Here is a 20,428-nt window from a genome sequence, read left to right as displayed (position 1 = left end):
AGTCTCGCTCTGTCGCCCAGGCTGGAGTGCAGTGGCATGATCTAGGCTCACTGCAAACATCATCTCCTGGGTTCAAGTGATTCTGCTGCCTCAGCCTCCCAAGTAGTTGGGATTACAGGTGCCCCACTCCCTCCCATCATGCCTAGCTAATTTTTGTATTATTATTATTTTTTTTTGGTAGAGATGGGGTTTCACAATGTTGGCCAGGCTGGTCTTGAACTCCTGACCTCAAGTGATCCGCCTGCCTCAGCCTCCCAAAGTGCTGGGATTACAGGCGTGAGCCACCATGCCCAGCCAAGCAATGCCTTGAACTCAAGCTTTGAACCTAAGAACTATGTTAATGTCAAGTTTTGCAACTTTCCAAATGCTTTTACAAAATGATGTCTATAAAACCATTAAGACTGTCATCTAGGCTGGGCGCAGTGGCTCACCCCTGTAATCCCAGCACTTTGGGAGGCTGAGGCAGGTGGATCACAAGGTCAGGAGACTGAGACCATCCTGGCTAAAACAATGAAAGCTCGCCTCTACTAAAAATACAAAAAATTAGCCAGGCGTGGTGGCAGGTGCCTGTAGTCCCAGCTACTCGGGAGGCTGAGGCAGGAGAATGGCGTGAACCTGGGAGGCGGAACTTGCAGTGAACCGAGATTGCGCCACTGCACTCCAGCCTGGGTGACAGAGCGAGACTCCATCTCAAAAAAAAAAAAGACTGTCATCTATAGATGTTTGAGCCATCAGAGTTGGGTAGTGGTAAGATGGTAAGATTGTATGAATATAATAAAAATGTATAAAAATAAATGTTGATTTGTGATCAAATTGGACAAACTTCCTGAAGTTTTCAGTGGCCAACATAGATATCTTCAGTGCAAACATTTTTCCTTCAAGTGGAGATGCTGTAGATGAAGGAGTGTGGGGACCCCTCACCTGCTTTGGTTTGCAGCCTGCTCAGGTCTGAGCTACTGGGGCATGATGAGGCCCTCGCATGTCTCTTCCCCTGGTCCCTAGGAGGAATACATAAAACACTCAGCGCAAACATCACAACATTTCTAATTTTGTAAATGACAAGAGTCTGCTATATACAGTTTCTTATTTATTATTTTGAGATAGGTCTCACTCTGTCACCCAGGCTAGAGTACAGTGGTCCTGCAATCATAGCTCACTGCAGCCTCAAACTCCTTGGCACAAGTGATCCTCCCACCCTAGGCTCCCGAGTAGCCAGAACTACAGGCACATGCCACCATGCCTGGTTATTTTTTTAAAATATTTTGTAGAGACAGGGTCTCACTATGTTGTCCAGGCTGGTGATTCCTGGTCTCGACTGATCCTCCTGCCTCAGCCTCCCAAAATGCTAGTATTATAGGAGTGAGCCACTGTGCCCAGCCAATATACAGTTTCTGAAGAAACCATCGAGAATTGTTTATAAGGTGGGGTTTGGTGCTCTATATGTGGTGTTTTTTTTGTTTTTGTTTTTGTGTTTTTGAGATGAAGTCTTACTTTGTTGCTCAGGCTGGAGTGCAGTGGTGCAATCTCGGCTCACTGCAACCTGCCTGAGCCTCCCCAGTAGCTGGGATTACAGGCACATGCCACCATGCCCAGATAATTTTTGTATTTTTAGTAGAGACGGGGTTTTGCCATGTTGGCCAGGCTGTTCTCAAACTCCTGACCTCAGGTGATCTGCCCATCTCAGCCTCCCAAAGTGTTGGGATCACAGGCATGGGCCACCACCCCTGGCCTCTATATGCTGCTTTAATTTACCTTTGATTTTCCAGTAAGATTTATCTTTTTAAAACAAGTCATATTTGCCTAACAACATGAAAAACAGTTACTACAAAGAACAAAAAATCCAGTTTACCTTGCAAATCAAAACAAAATTGGTTAAGGATATATACCACAAGGGGTCACTGTTACAATAAGAAAGAACTCTGGGATGCTTGGATTACAAAAGCCTAGCCTTTGGGAGCTGGGAAAGACCTCTGTCTCTTTTTCTCTCTTCCTCCCTCTCCCTATCCCTGCAGATAAAGAAACTGTGTCCCAGCTGGCCAGATGTAGCCAAGGTCACACAGTAAAGACAGATTTGGAACTTAGGTCTCATAATTTACAAATTCACTTCTCTTTCCACTACATAAAAATGTGCCCTGATTCCATTTTTAAAATTAAATTAATATTCTCTGAAAATACTTATTTTTAGAAATATTTTAAACATTAAAAAACTGAAAATAAATCTGGACAGTCCCCAGATGATAAATATTTTGTATTCCAAATAAAAGAGCAGTGGCTGGCCAATAGCAGGATTATATGCTCAGGTTTTTAAAAAGTTTTATTTAATGTAGAGAACATCTCTGAAAGATACAGCTTCTCTTTAGCCAGAGCTGACACTTAGAAGTACTTACTTTTAAATATCTGCACAAAATTCCAAGGTAAAAAAACACCAGGAGAAGAAGAGTGCAAGTTTTATATCAAAATTTCTTTTTGGCCATCAAATATAATAGTTGTTCCAAAAAACTCACAAAGAAAGCTTATACATGTGACAGTCCCTGTGGACATCTGTATGTGCCCGTGTCTTCTCCTTCCTGTGTAGTGAGCCCCCCAGTGACTATGCTGTGTTGCAGCTTAGCCCTTGGCCTTTCCTACCGCCCTGGAGATTAGCTTCTCCAAATACCATTTTTTACTTCATAAACGTGTTCCCCCCACCTTTTTTTTTTTTTTTGAGATGGAGTTTCACTCTTGTTGCCTAGGCTGGAGTGCAATGGTGCGATCTCGGCTCACCCCAACTTCCGCCTCCCAGGTCCAAGGGATTCTCCTGCCTCAGCCTCCCGAGTAGCTGGAATTACAGGTGTGTGCCACCACGCCTGGCTAATTTTGTATTTTTAGTAGAGACGGGGTTTCTCCATGTTGGTCAGGCTGGTCTCAAACTCCCAACCTCAGGTGATCTGCCCACCTCGGCCTCCCAAAATGCTGGGATAACAGGTGTGAGCCATGGCACCCACCAGCCACCCCCACTTTTTTTTTTTAAACACTTAACACTTCCTTTAATCATAAAATAGGAAAAAGATGAAGTCAATTTTCCAAAAATTGTCTAATTAATATTCAGAAACAACTGCTTTATTTGTACATAATAAAAATACATGATAGCAAATGTCACTAGCCAATCGAAAATGGCTATGGGGACAGGGACCTCTCAAAGAAGGCAGAAATAAAAGAATCAACCCTGTGAAAAGGTAAAATACCAAGTTTGTCAGGGTGTGGAACCAAGGATATTTATCACTCCTAGAAATAACGAGAAGGTTTGAGACTAGGGACAAGGCCTTCCTTTCAATACATACACCTGCTCTACACAACTATTAAAATCAAGCAAGATACTTTTCAACTAATGGGCTTTCAAAGTCACTAGTCCACTCTCCCTGAGGTCATGGTCAGTGATGAGGTTGCCTACATAAATACCACACACAGGTATCCCCACTTCTAGAGGAAAAAATGAAGTGTCTTTCTTATATGCAAATGCTCAGCAGTGCTGGGTCTCCCAGTTCTCAAGAAGAGCACGGAACTAATTAACTCAAGATGGATTAAAGACTTAAACGGAAGACCTAAAATCATAAAAACTCTAGAAGAAAACCTAGGCAATACCATTCAGGACATAGGCATGGGCAAGGACTTCATGACTAAAACACCAAAAGCAAAGGCAACAAAAGCCAAAATTGACAAATGGGATCTAATTAAACTAAAGAGCTTCTCCACAGCAAAGGAAACTATCATCAGAGTGAAGAAGCAACCTACAGAATAGGAGAAAATTTTTGCAATCTATCCATCTGACAAAGGCCTAATATCCAGAATCTACAAAGAACTGAAACAAATTTACAAGAAAAAAACAACCGCATCAAAAAGTGGGTGAAGGATATGAACAGACACTTCTCAAAAGAAGACGTTTATGCGGCCAACAAATATATTTTTAAAAGCTCATCACTGGTCATTAGAGAAATGCAAATCAAAACCACAATGAGATATCATCTCACTCCAGGTAGAATGGCAATCATTAAAAAGTCAGGAAACAGCAGATGCTGGAGAGGATGTGGAGAAATAGGAACGCTTTTACACTGTTGGTGGGGGTGTAAATTAATTCAAACATTGTGGAAGACAGTGTGGCAATTCCTCAAGGATCTAGAACCAGAAATACCATTTGACCCAGCGATCCCATTACTGGGTATATACCCAAAGGATTATAAATCATTCTACTACAATGACACATGCACACGTATGTTTATTGCAGCACTGTTCACAATAGCAAAAACTTGGAACCAACCCAAATGTCCATCAATGATAGACTGGATAAAGAAAATGTGGCACATATACACCATGGAATAGTATGCGGCCATAAAAAAGGATGAGTTCATGTACTTTGCAGGGACGTGGATGAAGCTGGAAACCATCATTCTCAGCAAACTAACACAAGAACAGAAAACCAAACACTGCATGTTCTCACTCATAAGTGGGAGTTGAACAATGAGAACACATGGACACAGGGAGGGGAACATCACACACTGGGGCCTGTTGGGGGGTGTGGGGGGCTAGGGGAGGGATAGCATTAGGAGAAATAACTAATGTAGATGATGGGCTGATGGGTGCAGCAAACCACCATGGCACATGTATACCTATGTAACAAAACTGCACGTTCTGCACATGCATCCCAGAACTTAAAGTATAATTTTTAAAAAAGTAATAATAATGTTAGAAATAAAAAAGAGCACAGGACTGGTATTAACTGCTGTTCTATGTGATCTTTATGGTGTGGTGGGTATATGTAGGCTCTGAAGCCAAGCTGCCTGAGTTTGGGTCCTGGGTCTAACTTTTATCAGCACTGTGATCTTGGGCGAACTACTTAGCTTTGGTTTCCTCAACATTAAATTTTTTTTAAATAGAGATGGGGGGCTTGCTATGTTGACCAGGCTGGTCTAAACCTCCTGGCCTGAAGCAATCTTCCCATCTCGGCCTCCCAAAGTGCTAGGATTACAGGTGTGAGCCACTGTGCTGAGCCTGGTTTCCTCATCTTAAATTGAATGCAATGACTCTGCTTAGTACAGTGACTGACATTGGAAGAACTTAATAAACAGATTAATTTTCTCTTTCCTTATGAGTCAATAATCACTTGTCTAAACAGTCCAGAGCCAAATCTTATTGAGCTAAAGAATGTGCACGGCATTGCCCTGATGAAGTTTAAAATCTACTCTGAGGAACTAAGGAACCACTGTTTTTTAATGGAAAAGTCCAATAGAGTTGTTAATAAAGTACTAGAATGTGAAATTCAACAGATTGTAAGAACTAGAGGGTGCTAAGAAGGAAGTGATTATTGAGTGAGAGAAGTGGACCACAAAATGGGCCTTAAAAGAATAAAAGTTGGCCGGCGTGGTGGCTCACGACTGTAATGCCACCACTTTCGGAGGCCTAGGTGAGACGATCACTTGCGCCTAGGAGTTCAAGGAGTTCAAGGCCAGCCTGGGCAATATGGCAAGACTTTCCCTCTAAAAAAATTTTTAAAACTATCTAGCATCGTGGCACACACCTGTAGTCCCAGCCACTCTGGAAGCTGAGGCAGGAGGATCGCTTGAGCCCAGAAGGTTGAGGCTGCAGTGAGCTGTGATTGTGCCACTGCATTCCAGCTTGGGTAACAGAGTGAGACCCTGTCTCAAAAATAATAGGCAGGGTGCGGTGGCTCACACCTGTAATCCCAGCACTTTGGGAGGCCGAGGCAGGCGGATCGCCTGAGGTCAGGAGTTCGAGACCAGCCTGACCAACATGGTGAAACTCCATCTCTACTAAAAATACAAAAATCAGCCGGGCATGGTGGCAGGCGCCTGTAATTCCAGCTACTCAGGAGGCTGAGGCAGGAGAATCACTTGAACCCAGGGGGCAGAAGTTGCAATGAGCTGAGATTGCATCACTTCACTCCAGCCTGGGTAAAAGAGCAAGACTCTGCCTCAAAAAATAATAATAATAAAAGAATGAAAGTTAAACCAGCAAATGACAACACTACTCTCAGAAGGGGAATAGCATGAGTGAAAATAAAGACAGGCATAAGCAGCCTGATTCTGAGGGCAGGGGATAAGTGCCCAGGGCAAGTAAGACAGGCATAGAAGGTTTCTATGGGTTTACTCAACCCACTCTATGGGTTGAGTAAATGAATCTGATTTGACAGGCAATAAGGAACTGTCATCGGTTCTTATACAAGGAAGTGATGGGATTTGGGGGTGTGCAATGATAAGAGTATTTAGGAGACTTGGAGAGAAGGAACAATGACTAATCTGAGGGTGACAGTGGAACTGGAGAAGAAGGAACACATTTAAGAGGTTCCATAAGTCAAGGGTTGACAGGATTTCAGGCAGAGGAAATAACAGAATGTAGCCATGGAGGAATAGGATAGCAGGGGAAGCCTACCAGGGTTTCCACACAGCCGTAGAGCTGAAGTCCCACAGTAAGACTGAATGGGGAAGAGAGGCATCAAGAAAAGAAAATCACTCCGTTAAGGAGAAAAGGAAGAATAGATGGACTTCCGTACTCAACAGAAATCTGTTTCTCTGTAAACTCTGCTCATTGGTCTTGGTTCTACTAATTGGAACTGCATGAAACAAATCTTTATTCTTTTTCTTCTTGATAATCCTGCACATATTTAAAGATGTTGCATTCCCCACATAAAGTCATCTCCTATGGTTTAAATCCCATGGTTCAACCACTTATAGCTGTGTGACCTTGGGTAAGTTTTGGTTTCCTCATCTGTGTAAGAGGGTGGTAAATAACACTATCCCCCAATGTGAGACTGTTGTGAGGACTAAATGATAGGATGTGCAATTGCTTGGCACAGTTCCAGGCACATGGTAAATAATACATGTTTACTATTATGGCTGTGGTCGTCACTGATGTCATCAGCAAACTCCTCCAGTCCCTTCAATTGTTCCTCACATGATGCGGTTTCAAATCTGTTCCAGGACACTCAGTTACTTGAAGTGAGTGTTCGCTTGTCTGGATCCCTTTTAAAGTCTGGAACCCAGCACTCAGCCAAAGGTAGTATGGCTTGAAGACAGAGAGGAGATGTTCTAAGTAACACTGCAGCCTAAAATGACATTAGCGGTTTGGTGGTCACATCACAGTGGTGGGTGTCCCTAATCTTTTCCTGCGTGTGCACTAAGGCAGATTTTCCCATCCAGGTTGGGCCTTTGCTTGTTCTTCCTAAATTCCACAGTGCTGCATTTGGCAAAGCATTCTTGCCTATCAGATGTTTTTGGATCTTAATTCAGTCATCCAGCAAAATTGTTCTTCCTAGTTTCCTGTTCCATATTATTAAAGACTGTAATTAAATTTTTTGCAATGATTTTTCATGTACCAAAAATAATTTCAGAAGTTATTTCTTAAAGCTCCTCTGTGAAATTCTTCGTAGAGGCAGATTGGCACTGTTTTGTTCTTTAGGATATCTTAATCGACAAATAACAAAAACCTAATTTTAATGGATTTAAACAATAAATGGAATTTATTGACTCACATAACCTGAATGTGGACAGGTAAGGTGGGTTTTAGGCATGGTGCAATCAGGCCTTTGGCTGCATCTTTCTGCGATTCTCTCAGCTCTGCCCTTCCCTCAGTTCCAGCTGTAACCAGGTTGGAGTTCTGATGAAAGCAAAATGGGTCCGGCATTCCCAGGCCTCTCTTCCTCAGCCCACATGTTTAAGAGCAAAAGCAAAGTCTTCTCTTGCAATCAGTGAGGAGGGTCCTACATTTTGCTCTGAACAGCCAGAACCAATCTGTGGCTATGGCAGTGCTACACACGGACTGACTTGAGTTACCACTGCCCATCCATGAGTCAATCATGTGGACAATATCTACTTTTGGACCACATGCACCCCAAAGAAACACAAGTATATTTCTTTAAAAATACTATAAAATTAGCCAGGCATGGTGGCTCATGCCTGTAACCACAGCACTTTGGGAGGCTGAGGTGGGCAGATCACTTGAGGTCAGGAGTTCAAGACCAGCCTGGCCAACATGGCGAAACCACATCTCTACTAAAAACAGAAAAATTAGCTGGGTGTGGTGGCATGCACCTGTAATCCCAGCTACTCGGGAGGCTGAGGCAGGAGAATCGCTTGAGCCTGGGAGGCGGAGGTTGCAGTGAGCCAAGATCGCACCACTGCACTCTAGCCTGGGCAACAGAGCAAGACTCTGTCTCAAAACAAAAACAAAAACAAAAAAACAAAACAAAACTATAAAATTCAGACTTTGCTATAATTCTGACAGTTCTTCTAATTCTTATGACTAAGGTTCTTTAGTCAGAGGTCAGCAAGCTTTTCCCCTAAAGAGCTAGATAATATATATTGCATACTTTGTGGGCCAAGTGGGAAAATTCAGGTACTACGTGGTTACATTTGTAACCATTTAAAATGTAATGATTTTAAAAAGTGCATAAACCATTATTAGCTCAAGGGCTGTAAAAAAGAAAAACAAAACAAACAAACAAAAACCAGATGGATGGCCAGATTTGGCTCCAGGGCTGTAGTTTGTTTGTTTGTTTTTGAGACAAGTCTCGCTCTGTCATGCAGGCTGGAGTGCAGTGGTGTGATCTCTGCTCACTGCAACCTCTGCCTCCCAGGCTCAAGTGATTCTCCTGCTACAGCCTCCCAAGTAGTTGGGATTACAGGCATGTGCCACCACACCCAGCTAATTTTTGGATTTTTAGTAGAGATGGGGTTTCACCATGTTGGCCAAGCAGGTCTCGAACTCCCAACCACAGATGACTTGCCCACCTTGGCCTCACAAAGTGCTGGGACTACAGGTGTGAGCCACTGGACCTGGCTGGCTGTAGTTTGTTTATTCCTACTTTGGAGGAATAACTAAATAAGTATTATGAAGTAGATTAAATAGAAGGATTTGGAATGTTTAAAAAGTCAATAAATTTATTTCCATTTTGGAAAAAATGATGTGAGGAAATTGTAAAGGATGATTATGGATAAGAGAAAATTTAGCAACTTTTGAACTAAACTTATCTTTGCCATAAGAAAAAGATACTTTGTTTTTCAAACTAGATTCAAGTTGTGTAGGTTCAAGGCAGGTAGTAAATGTTTTAGGCTTTGTGGCCACACAGTTTCTGTCATAAGTACTCAACTCTTGCTGCAGTGTGAAGATGGCCATGGACAACAGGTAAATGATGAGTGTGGCTGTGTTCCAATACAGTTTATTTACAAAAACAGGCAATGGGGCTGGATTTAACTCATGGGTCTCAGTTTGCTGACTCTGCTTTATAGTCTCTTCGATACTTCGACTGCAATCTGGTAATGCCAACAGAGGGGTAGACAATGGAGGGAGGGTCCCCTCAGCAAGTTTCATAGCCTAAAGCACCAGATATACAGTTTCCAGACAGATTATCACTTTTTCTTTTATTTATTTATTTATTTATTTTTGCGATGGAGTCTCACTCTGTCACCCAGGCTGGAGTGCAGGGCTGCGATCTCAGCTTACTGCAACCTTTGCTTCCTGGGTTCAAGCAATTCTCCTGCCTCAGCCTCCCAAGTAGCTCGGACTACACCCAGCTAATTTTTTGCAGTTTTGGTAGAAATGGGATTTCACCATGTTGGGCAGGCTGGTCTTGAATTCCTGACCTCGGCCTCCCAAAGTGCTGAGATCACAGGTGTGAGTTACCGCATCCAGCCAGATTATCACTTTTTCTTAATTACTAAACTTAAACGTTCTACTTAAACAGCTATACACAAATACTTGAAATTAAAGGACATGGTTTTAAAGGGATGCCTGTAAGATCAGAATTTTAAGAAAGTCCTCCAAGGTACTTAATAGTGTTGGCTTGGGCACAAGACTAAAATACATACACACACACACACACACACACCCCTTGGCACCTTTTTCAATAATCACTAACTGGTTATTATTAAATTTATATATATATATATATATATATACACGATTAGATATATTGCTTTGTAGCTATCCATGTTAGCTTAACTTAGTTAACCTTAAATTCCCTTAGCTTAAAGGCTCATGGTTTCATACTCCCCTTAACATTCAAAGCCCCACAGTTTCAAGGCACTGCATGTGAAAAGCCCTTGTAACTTGTCAGTGTTGCATCTATGAGGACTTCGTTCAGTACAGGGAGCAGCAGCTGTGACTGGCCTCTTCTGCAGCATGCTACTGTGTTAACCAGTGCCATGCAGGGTTCCATCTCTGCTTTCCATTCTGAATGCCCTGGTGCCGTGCTCCCTTCACACCTTACGCTAGAACTGCTACAACAGCTTCCCAATGGCTTCCTTTGTCCCAGGCTCTCCTCTCCCCATTCGTCCTTCACATAACTGACAGCGAAAGTCACCCCTCAGTGGTGCACCTTTATTTAAACAATGGACCCACATACCTGGGAGTAGCATTGAAGGCCATCTGTCATGTGTCCCTAACTTCCCTTCCAGACATGCTGCTCAGCACTATGGCTTGCAGCCTCAGGATGCCTCCTGCCACTGCCACGTCAAATCCCACTTCTGGCTTATGCTGCTCCTTTAGCCAAGAACACAGTGCTCCATCCCTCATGAAAATCAACCTTCAAAATGCACCCCCAAATCCCAACTACTCTAGGAATTTTCCCTTGATCCTCAAGTCAGAATTAGCTGCTCTGACCTCTAAACTCTCAGTATACCTTCTTTCAGTTCCCCTTTCATTCCTCCAGCATTTGAGTTCATCTTTGAACAGTGCTTCTAGACCTTGTGTGTGCATTCAAAGCACTTGGAGATCTTATAAAAATGCAGATTCTAATTTGATAAGTCTGGGGACTTACACTTCTAACAGGCTCCCAGGGGATGCTGCTGCTGCTGGTCCAGGGACCATACTTGAGAAGCAAGGCCTGACACACTGGTAAGCTCCTCATGGACAGGGTCCACTCCTCTATCTCTCAACCCCTTCGCACAGGGCTTTGCTTACTGGGAAACGCTTATCAGACAGAAACAAGGAGGGTCTCTACAAAATCAGGCCAATGTCTTTGTCTTTTCCAAATGGAAAGTTTCTCAGCCACATTGCTCTTAAAATCTTAAAAGAATAATGACTTCATTGTTTTTGAAAAAATGATATATTTATTATTTTTTAAAAGCCAGGCAATATAATAAAGTACAAAGAAGATTTTTAAAAAATTATCCAGGATCCCACCATCCAGAAATAAACATCATAATATGTGGGCAACATTATTTCAGACATATTTCTGCATATGTTCAGAGGAAAAGATAGAAGAATGAAAGAACAGAAGGGCAGGAGGTAGGGCAGGTAAATGGATACATATAAATGGAATCATACCATACATGTTATTGTAGTGAAAAAGCATTAAGTATAAACTTCGCTTGAACTTAACAAAGAAACAGAAATTGAGGTGAAACTGAAGGAATTGTAGAACTTCAGATGAATGGGTCTTCACAAAGAGAGAACAGTTTCTAAAAGATCTCTCTAAAGTTAAGAAAAAAGTAATGAAAAACATTAGGATGCTGAAATCATTATTTTTTCAACTATATATTTCAATTTCAGACCTTAGCTACTGACAAATCTATTCCCCATTATGAAAATAAAGAAATCAGTACTCACACTTCCTCCCAAGTACTGGTTTTGGTTATTTATATTACTACCACATTGTCAAGGTTTCTGTTCCATAAACAGAGTTGTTTAGTTTTAAGCCAATACGAAAACAAAATCATTACTGTACTCACCATGAATACTTTTACCATAGCTTCTTCATTTCTAGGTTTTGAATTCTGACTCATCATTTTGTTGTCTACAAGTTTTCTGGAAAGTGCATAAGTAGTATATTCCCTCAGTTCATTCATATTGAAAGTGTCTATCTGTTGCTTCTGTACAACTTGACTGGCAATACAATTCTTCAGTTACCCCTTATTACACTTAGGACTTCCTAGACATTACTGCCTTCTGGCACTGAGTGATTCTTTAAGAAAACCAGAGGCCAGCCTGCCTTCTTTTCCTTTTATGTGACTTGTTTGTTCAGCTGGGATGGCCATATGAAACTTTTTTCCATTTGCCCGCCCAATCAACAATTATTCACTGAGTGCGTACTATGTACTGGGTAGTGTTCTAGTGCTGAGCACTGGTGGAAATGTCTTAGTATGGATTATTCCATATCAAATTTTTCTTGGAATACCATGTGTCCATTTGAGCTTCAGATTTAAGTATTTGTTTCAGAAAGTTTTCTTCTGTTATGTCTTAATATTTTTCTTCTTCTTTCTGCTCTGATCTCTTCCATTCTTCATGAGTTGTTGTGAATGTTAAATGACTTAATATACGTAAAGCACTTAGAAAAGTGTCTGACAATTCACAGTAAGATAGCGTTAGCAGAGGAAGTGAAGGAAGATAATTACCTTCTTCAGGAAAACAAGTTTCATTCTTCTATATCTATCTCAATAATCATTTTCATAGCTTTATTATTCATTTCTTTTTGTAAGATTTCTTCTAGCCTGTCCACCACGTCCTATTGTATTTTCACCTGTATTATTCTAATTTTTTATTCCTAATGTGGCTTTCCTCTTGATACATTTTTCTTTCATTTCTTTTTTGCGTACTGTAAGCTTATTTTTCATCTCCTAATGTGGGCTATAATCTCTAATTTAAATTCTTATAACCCAAAGAACAGTGCTTTTTTCCTTTTTTCTTTTCTTTTTTTTTTTTTTGAGAGGGAGTCTCGCTCCATCGCCTAGGCTGGAGTGCAGTGACATGATCTCGGCTCACTGAAAGCTCTGCCTCCCAGGTTCACGCCATTCTCCTGCCTCAACCTCCCGAGTAGCTGGGACTACAGGCAACTGTCACTATGCCCAGCTAATTTTTTTTGTATTTTTAGTAAAGACAGGGTTTCACCATGTTAGCCAGGATGGTCTCAATCTCCTGACCTCATGATCTGCCCGCCTCGGCCTCCCAAAGTGTTGGGATTACAGGCATGAGCCACCACGCCTGAACCCTTTTTTTTTTTTTAAGGGAATGATCACATTATCTATAATTTCTCTGAGTCTATGGAAAATTGTTTGAACTCTTTCCATGTTTTTGGAGGGTAATACCTTCTGTGATCCACTTCCTTCATCTTTTTTTTGCTGTGTTCCTTATACATATCTAAGCTCAAGTCCCACGTTGGTTCCTATCTTAATAGTATTTATCTTTAAACAGAGCCATGTATTTATTGACGCTGAATAAGGATCCATAGAGAGAGCGAACGGGGGTATTCTGTAGCTTAAACTTTAGTCTGTTTTCTTAAACTTGCAATCACCAAATCCATTACCTTTGCTGACCTGGGAGTATATGTTCCCTTGGTTTGTGTGGAGCAGGTCGCTGTGACGCACGGAAAAGCCCTTTCACATGCTGGGTTCCTTAAATTCTAATGTATCAAGCCCCTCCCCCAAAACACACACACACACAAACTAGCTGGCTCACATGTAACCAGGAGTGTGTGTCATCCTCAGCTCCACCTTCTCCCTCACTTCTTGATCTGGATCTTGAATGGAGTCCTTACACGGGGCATACTCCCTGCTCCCGCAGCCTGCCTACATCGTTAGATCTCATATATTTAATTAAATATTGAGTACACCTTTCTGAACTAAGAGACTCACTTTCAGTGAAATCTGTTTCTTGCTCAAGGTCTGAGAAGGTATGTGTCCACTTTCAAATTACCCCTTGTTATCATCTAGACTTCTTAGGGCCTGGAATGTTAACTAGATTCTTATGAATGCAATGTTCCAAGTAACAAAACCTAATCTAAAGTATCATAAACTGTCCCTGTCAGAAGGAAGGAAGGAAGGAGTGAAGGAAGGAAGGAAGGGAGGGGAAGGAGGGGAGGGGAAAAGAGAGAGAGAAGAAAAGAAAGAAGAAAGAAAGAAAAAAAGAAAGAGAAAGACAGACAGAAAGAAAGAAAGGAAGGAAGAAAGAAAGAAAAGAAAGAAAGAAAGGAAAGAAAGAAAGAAAGGAAAGAAAGAAAGAAAAAAAAAGAAAAAGAAAAGAAAAGAAAAGAAAGCAAGCCAGCCACGGTGGCTCACGCCTATAATCTCAGCACTTTGGGAGGCCAAGGTGGGCAGATCACAAGGTCAGGAGATAAAGACCATCCTGGCCAACATGGTGAAACCTCATCTCTACTAAAAATACAAAAATTAGCTTGGCACGGTGACACATGCTTGTAATCCCAGCTACAGGGCAGGCTGAGGCAGGAGAATCGCTTGAACCAGGGAGGCAGAGGTTGCAGTGAACCAAGATGTCCATCCTGACGACAGAGCTAGACTCTGTCAAAAAAAAAAAAAGAAAAGAAAAGAGAAGGAAGGAAGGAGGGAGAAAAGAGAAAAGGGAACACAGGAAGAAAGAAAGAGAGGAAGGAAGGAAGGAAGGAGGGAAGGAAGGAAGGAGAGGGAAGGGAAGGGAAAGGGGGAAGGAAGGAAGGAGGAGAGGGAGAGGGAAGGGGGAAGGAAGGAAGGAAGGAGAGAAGAAAAGAAAAAGAAAGGAAGGAAGGAGAAAGAAAAAGGAACACATTGGCTCACAAAACAGTATTCTACAATGTTGATGTGGTGGCTTCAGGCACAGCTGGATCTAGAGGTTTATATATCATCCTTGAACTTGATCATTATCTTCATTCTTTGCTCTTTCTGTTTATGTACCACTTCCCTCTCAGAATCTCTCTCCATAAGGCTGTGAAAAGGCCACTGTCAGCTCCAAGACCACATCATCTTTATAGTTTGTGAACCTGAAGAAAGAGCACTTTCCCCAAAGGCCTTGGTGAAAATCCCATGGAGGAATGCAACTGGCCTGGCTTGGATCATGTGCCCATCTCTGAATCAACTGCTATAGCTGGGGTTGGCGAACTCTGATTAGCCAGCCTTGGGCCACATAACCACCCCTGGGAGGGACACAGGGAAGACAGGACTAGCCCTTCTCCAACTATGGACTGAGCAGCATTTATTACACAATGTGAGGCGGCCTGTTTGCCAGACAGACCAACAAAAATCAAGCCTATACCGCAGTGTAAAGTTTGCTTCATGTTGTGTAGTTCAGGGTCATAGCCATTTTTTTTGTTTGTTTCATTGATGAAATTTACTTCTCTGTTTTTCATTCCTTGCTGCTTTCATTGGATTACTGGAGAATGCCTTTGTGCCTTTAACCAGAAGCCCTCTTTTCTTATTTTTGATTCCAACAATATTAAGAGCACTTGATAGTTTATTAGTAAGGCTTTCAAGCCTTAGTCATCATTCCACAACCTACAGTGAGGGCTAGAAGGAGATGGGAGTAAAAGAGTAGAGTTATTTCCATTTTATACATTAGAAAACTGAGCCCCTGAAAGTGTTAAGAGACTTGCCAAATACAGCTAAATCAAGTGGCTGAGAGAGGACCAAATCTAAATCCAGAGATTCTGGCTCCTCAGGAAGAGTCCCTGACTCTCCATAACAATTGGCTGTTCTTGGGCTTTCCTCCTAAAGATCACATTTCCAAACCATGACAGTTTGAACATTTACACGGAAAGCCTTAACAGATTTTTTAAGCAGGTAAAGAGATTCATCTGCTTTGAAAGAGATTCCATGAATGGATGGATGGATGGATGGATGGATGGATGGATGGATGGATGGATGGATGGACGGATGGATGGACACGTGGATGAACAGGTGGGTGAATAAGTAGATGGATGACTGCGTGGGTGGGTGGATGGATGATAGATGGGTAGATGAGTGGGTGGACAGGTTAATGAATAGATGGATGAATGGATAAATGGGTGGATGGATGGGGGATGGGTGAATGGGTACATGGATAGGTGGATGGGTGGATGAATGGGTAGATGGGTATATGGATGGATGAATGGATGGGTGGATAGGTGGATGGGTAGGTGATAGGTGCATGGGTAGATGGATGGGTAGATATATGGATGGGTGGATGGGTAGATGGATGGATGAATGGATGGGTGGATAGGTGGATGGATGGGTGAATGGGTGGATGGATGGGGAGATATATGGATGGGTGGATGGGTAGATAGATAGATGGGTGGATAGGTGGGTGGATGGGTGAATGGGTGGATAGATGGGTAGATATATAGATGTATGGATGGATGGATGATGGATGGGTGGGTAGGTAGACAGATGGATGTGTGGATGGATGGGCAGATGAGTGGATGAGTAGGTGGGTGAATGGGTAGATGGATAGGTGGATGGGTATGTGGATGGATGGATGAATGGACAGTTGGATGGGTGGATGAATGGGTGTGTGGGTGGATGTATGGGTAGATATGTTGATGGGTGTATAGGTAGATGGGTTGATGGGTGGATGGACGGATGGAGCATACACACATTTTGTTAATGGCAGCTGCATTACTTTCAATCCATATAGTAATACAAAGCAAGTGATGGTGAAGTATTCCTGAGAAGCAAGTCTGTCAGACCTTAAATGAATCCCTAAATGGGCATATGGAGACTATCATAACTGGCACAAGGTTTGAGGATGACAGTTCCGTAAGTGCTTGAGAGTGTGTTCTCTTTTGTAAAGTTAAATAGTCCTCTAAAATATTGTTTACAATGATACTTTGTTTAGCAAATCCTTTTTCCACCATAACCAGCATAAAGTTGAACTCCATTCCATCCCATATCTGAATTATCCATATTTTAAATGAGGGTATACAATTACTGCAGTTTCATGGTAACAAAATGCTCCTTCCTCTCCCAGCCAGATAAACACACACCACACAGGTGGCCGCTCTCACACTGGACAAGCCTGCAAGGCCCCCACACTGGGAATGTGTCCTCACCCACTCTGTCCCCTTTCCACGGTCTACTTACACACTCCTTCTCAACCCTCCCTGCTCCTGCCAGCCCAGCTCACTGACAAGAGTCTTCATTTTCCACTTTATGGTCTAAAGATGAAAAAATGTTAATTGAGGGAAGGGCTCTACCATCAGAACTGGGAATACTCCACTGCATAGCAAATATCATTTCTTGGAATTAGTCACTTAAATGTTTATAAGAAACAATTATCAAGTGTCCCAGACTGATTCATTAATGTCATTAATGAAAGAATTGCTAAGAGTTTCTGTTTTCTGGTTTGTTTTAATCCTACTACATAAACTTTTTTTTTGGCACCACTCCAACAAAATTCCACCCAACGATTAAAGGAGGTAAAGATTCATAAAGCAAAAATGTTACTGAAAGTTAACCTTGCCAGGGTTACATTGCAAACCCAACTTAGACACAATCCTTATATGATGCAAAAGCCGTCCTAACAAAACACAAAGAAAACAATTAGTGCTGTTGCCAATGCCTCATAACTTTGGACAGTGAGGAAGAAGTGCTAACTGATTTGTCTTTTGCTGTTTGTGGGATAAAATATATAACTGAAAATGCCCCTGCTGTCCCAGAATGAGGAAGACATAATGAACTCTGGCTTTCCAGATTATTCTGCCACATCTGAAGGTTTGCAAATAAACAAATTAAATAGCTCTTGTCTGGTTTTTCTAGTCAACTTTCATTACTGTAAGGATGGATGCAGCAATATAAATGTTTCCTTTTTACTTCAGTACTGAAAGAAACACAAGTTTTCCTGCTGCCTTTTATGTTTAAGCTCTGAGGTCCACAGCCTATTCTTATTCACCAACTGGAAACGATTTGTCTGCAATGGCCAGTTTGATGTTTTCTACTCAACTCCCAAAGTCCCAATTTGAAGTCGTTCTCTTCCACTTAAGGAGACATTTCATTTTTCCTTTAATTTAAAAAAATGTTCTGAATGTGAAACGACATTACAAGGACTACTAGGTTGCTTAATATAAATTCCGTGTGTGTGACACTCTTCAGGCTGTGTCAGCAGACAAGGTCGGTTCAGCTAAACAAGCTGGCAAGCAGCCACTTGGGGGAAAAGTTTTAAGCATGCTACACGTGTCCAAGCCAAAGTCAGACCCGAAATCTAACATGAGTGTAAGAAATACTTGATCTTAAAATGGCCCATGGAATTTAATCTTGTTAAGCAAATCTGAACCGGGCAGTTATCCATGATGACCCAATGGAAAGTCCTAGAAAAAAATATCTTAAACTGAGTGACCTTGTCCAGTTCAAGACGTTCTGCCTCTCTTAGCATCATTACTGGCTGGGACTGGAAAGCAGAGCCTTTTCTCTCCACTCTTTCCCCCATTCCAGCCACCAATTATTCAAGATTTCTTCAGTAAAACACCAGGGTAAGAATTCACAGTCCAAACAGCAAGCATTTCTCCACAGATCCTTAATATGGTAGGAAGATTGATTCTCAAGGAAACCCTATCCAGGAACATGGTATGAAATAAAGTAATTCCCAATCATTCATTTATGAGGGGCCAATGGAGGGATCTCACAGATAACTGAAATCTACAGGACTCTTCTGTTTTAGCCATTAGTTTGCAAAATAAATATTTAATCCAAGATCTACTGAAGAATAAAATAAGTGTCCACTCTTGTAGAGTTAAGGACTGTGAACTAACCCAAAGGGAGATAATAGGAGATTCCAGGCCATGCAAGAATCCCAAATAACATACAAACGGAATGATCAGTCATCACTCAAGGGATGGCTGAAATAGTCCAACTAAATGTTATTCTGATAGTCCTACAGAAGCAGCACTTTGACAGTCATGAATAAAAGTGTTCTTGAGTATTATATAAGGAATCATATAAAATCAACTCCATTTGGCCATGAGAAGTAGTCTCTCCTATTCATGTACCCTTAACATAAAATTTGCTTACATAAAAGAGAAAAAGCAAACCAATCATCTATATAAAATAGAGAAGAAACTAGTAAATGACATCATTATCCTGACCAGAAAATTAAATAAAAAGAATACTGACCCTCCACTCTTGAGATGAGATGATAAGGATGTTGTTCCTTTGAACATTTCTTGCTCCTTTATTTCACTGAAGCCTCCATCATCAGTTAGCTGAAGTGGGCGACTCTTTAAGTGGCAAATAGCATTTGATTTTGTTAAATAAATCCCATTTATTTTCACCATAGAGTCCCCCATCATAACTGTTTCTTTGGATTCCACTGTCTTCTTTGCTGCAATATAACCAAGAAAATGTTTTGTTGAAGTATTCTTATTTTAGGAATCACTACCTTTCAATGTTATTATTCAATCTAAGAATTTATATGATTTAAAAGTTATACATTGCTTATAATTAAGTCTGGAATTTTATGGCCAAAGCCTTTCTGAGCATACACAAGACCAGTATCTTAAGTCTGGTACCATCAATTCTGCAGGTAAAAATGTATAGAATCTTACCTCTACCAGCTTAGAGTCTACTTAAAGGCAAACACTCAACTTCAGGCTCATAAACTGCCTAGTCCACATAAGTACTTCCATGTACCATAACAGCAGCTTTTCCTCCTGAATTTGATCACATAATTTTTCATTCAAAAAATATTTACTGAGTGGCTCCCCCATGTCAAACACTGTCCTAGGCACTTGGTGTGCATCAAAATAGATCCCTGATCTCACAGGGCTTACATCCTAATAAACAGAAAATAAGTAATAACCATAATAAATAAGGTATATGACATGTTATAAGATAATAAGTGCTATGGAGAAAAAGCAAAGTATAAAAGTAGGGAAGGGTCAAGGGGATTGGGAATAGGGTGGGTACAGCAGGGTAAGGAGGACAAACCCTTTATGGGGTGAGGCATCCAGCCACCAGGGCCAGTATTTTCAGCACAGAGACCAGCTGGTATGGAGGCTCTAAGGTAGGCTGAAGTGGGGGACTCTTCAGCACCCACTGTGCCTGGGGTGCTCAAGGAATAGCAGGAATGCAGTGTGCAAGGAGGTGAAGAGGAGGAGAGGTGATTAGAGGGGTGAGGGGTGGATTGTGGAGGCCTAGCCTAGTAGACCACTACTCTGCAATGGAAAGGAGAGGGCATTGAAACATACCTCTAAAGAGGTATAAGACAGAGTTGCAAGAAGATATCCTTTTTGCTTATGACTGCAGATTCTTAGACATATAATAATATAACACTTCCCTTATCAGCAAATTGGTATTAGGAATAGTTTATTGTCCATGCTGCTACAAGGCTGTAGTCTGTGAGAAAACATTTTGTTAAAGGGGAAGAGAGTAAATCTCCCATAATACAGTGTGCGGGGGTGGGGATGAGCTTCATGTAGAAAAATACTTACTGTTTTGCAAGATTTTTCCAAATGACTCAAGGTTTCCTTTCCTTTTCTGTACTTACTAAGAAACCAACAAACCAATAAAAACTAATAACAACAAAACCACCTGTTCTACCCCTCTGACCAAACTCCCTGCTTTCAAAATGCTAAATTTTAAAACTGAAAGGAACCTTAGAGATTCTAGGCTTCTTTTTTTTTTTTAAGATGAGAAAATTGAGAACTCAAAGATTAAATGACCTGTCTAAGGTCACAGGGAGAGCCAGGACCACAGGGTGGGAAGAA

General features: G+C 41.5%; 1 protein-coding gene across 8 annotated transcripts in view; it reads right to left on the bottom strand.

Annotated features, from left to right (window-relative positions):
- ARMC2 (armadillo repeat containing 2) overlaps positions 1-20,428 on the bottom strand; it is a 125,789-nt gene that overhangs the window by 79,039 nt on the left and 26,322 nt on the right. For all 8 annotated transcript variants that reach the window (XM_054490012.2, XM_054490018.2, XM_054490017.2 and 5 more), the window contains 2 exons: positions 18,837-19,044; positions 922-998 (listed from right to left, as the gene is read on the bottom strand). In XM_054490012.2, the coding sequence (XP_054345987.1) occupies positions 922-998; positions 18,837-19,044 (285 nt within the window). The remainder of the gene's footprint in view (positions 1-921; positions 999-18,836; positions 19,045-20,428) is intronic.

The sequence above is a fragment of the Pongo pygmaeus genome, chromosome 5, assembly GCF_028885625.2.
Source record: "Pongo pygmaeus isolate AG05252 chromosome 5, NHGRI_mPonPyg2-v2.0_pri, whole genome shotgun sequence".
NCBI lineage: Eukaryota > Metazoa > Chordata > Mammalia > Primates > Hominidae > Pongo > Pongo pygmaeus.
Note: the sequence above shows the minus strand (reverse complement) of the source record. Positions and strands in the feature narration are given on the sequence as shown.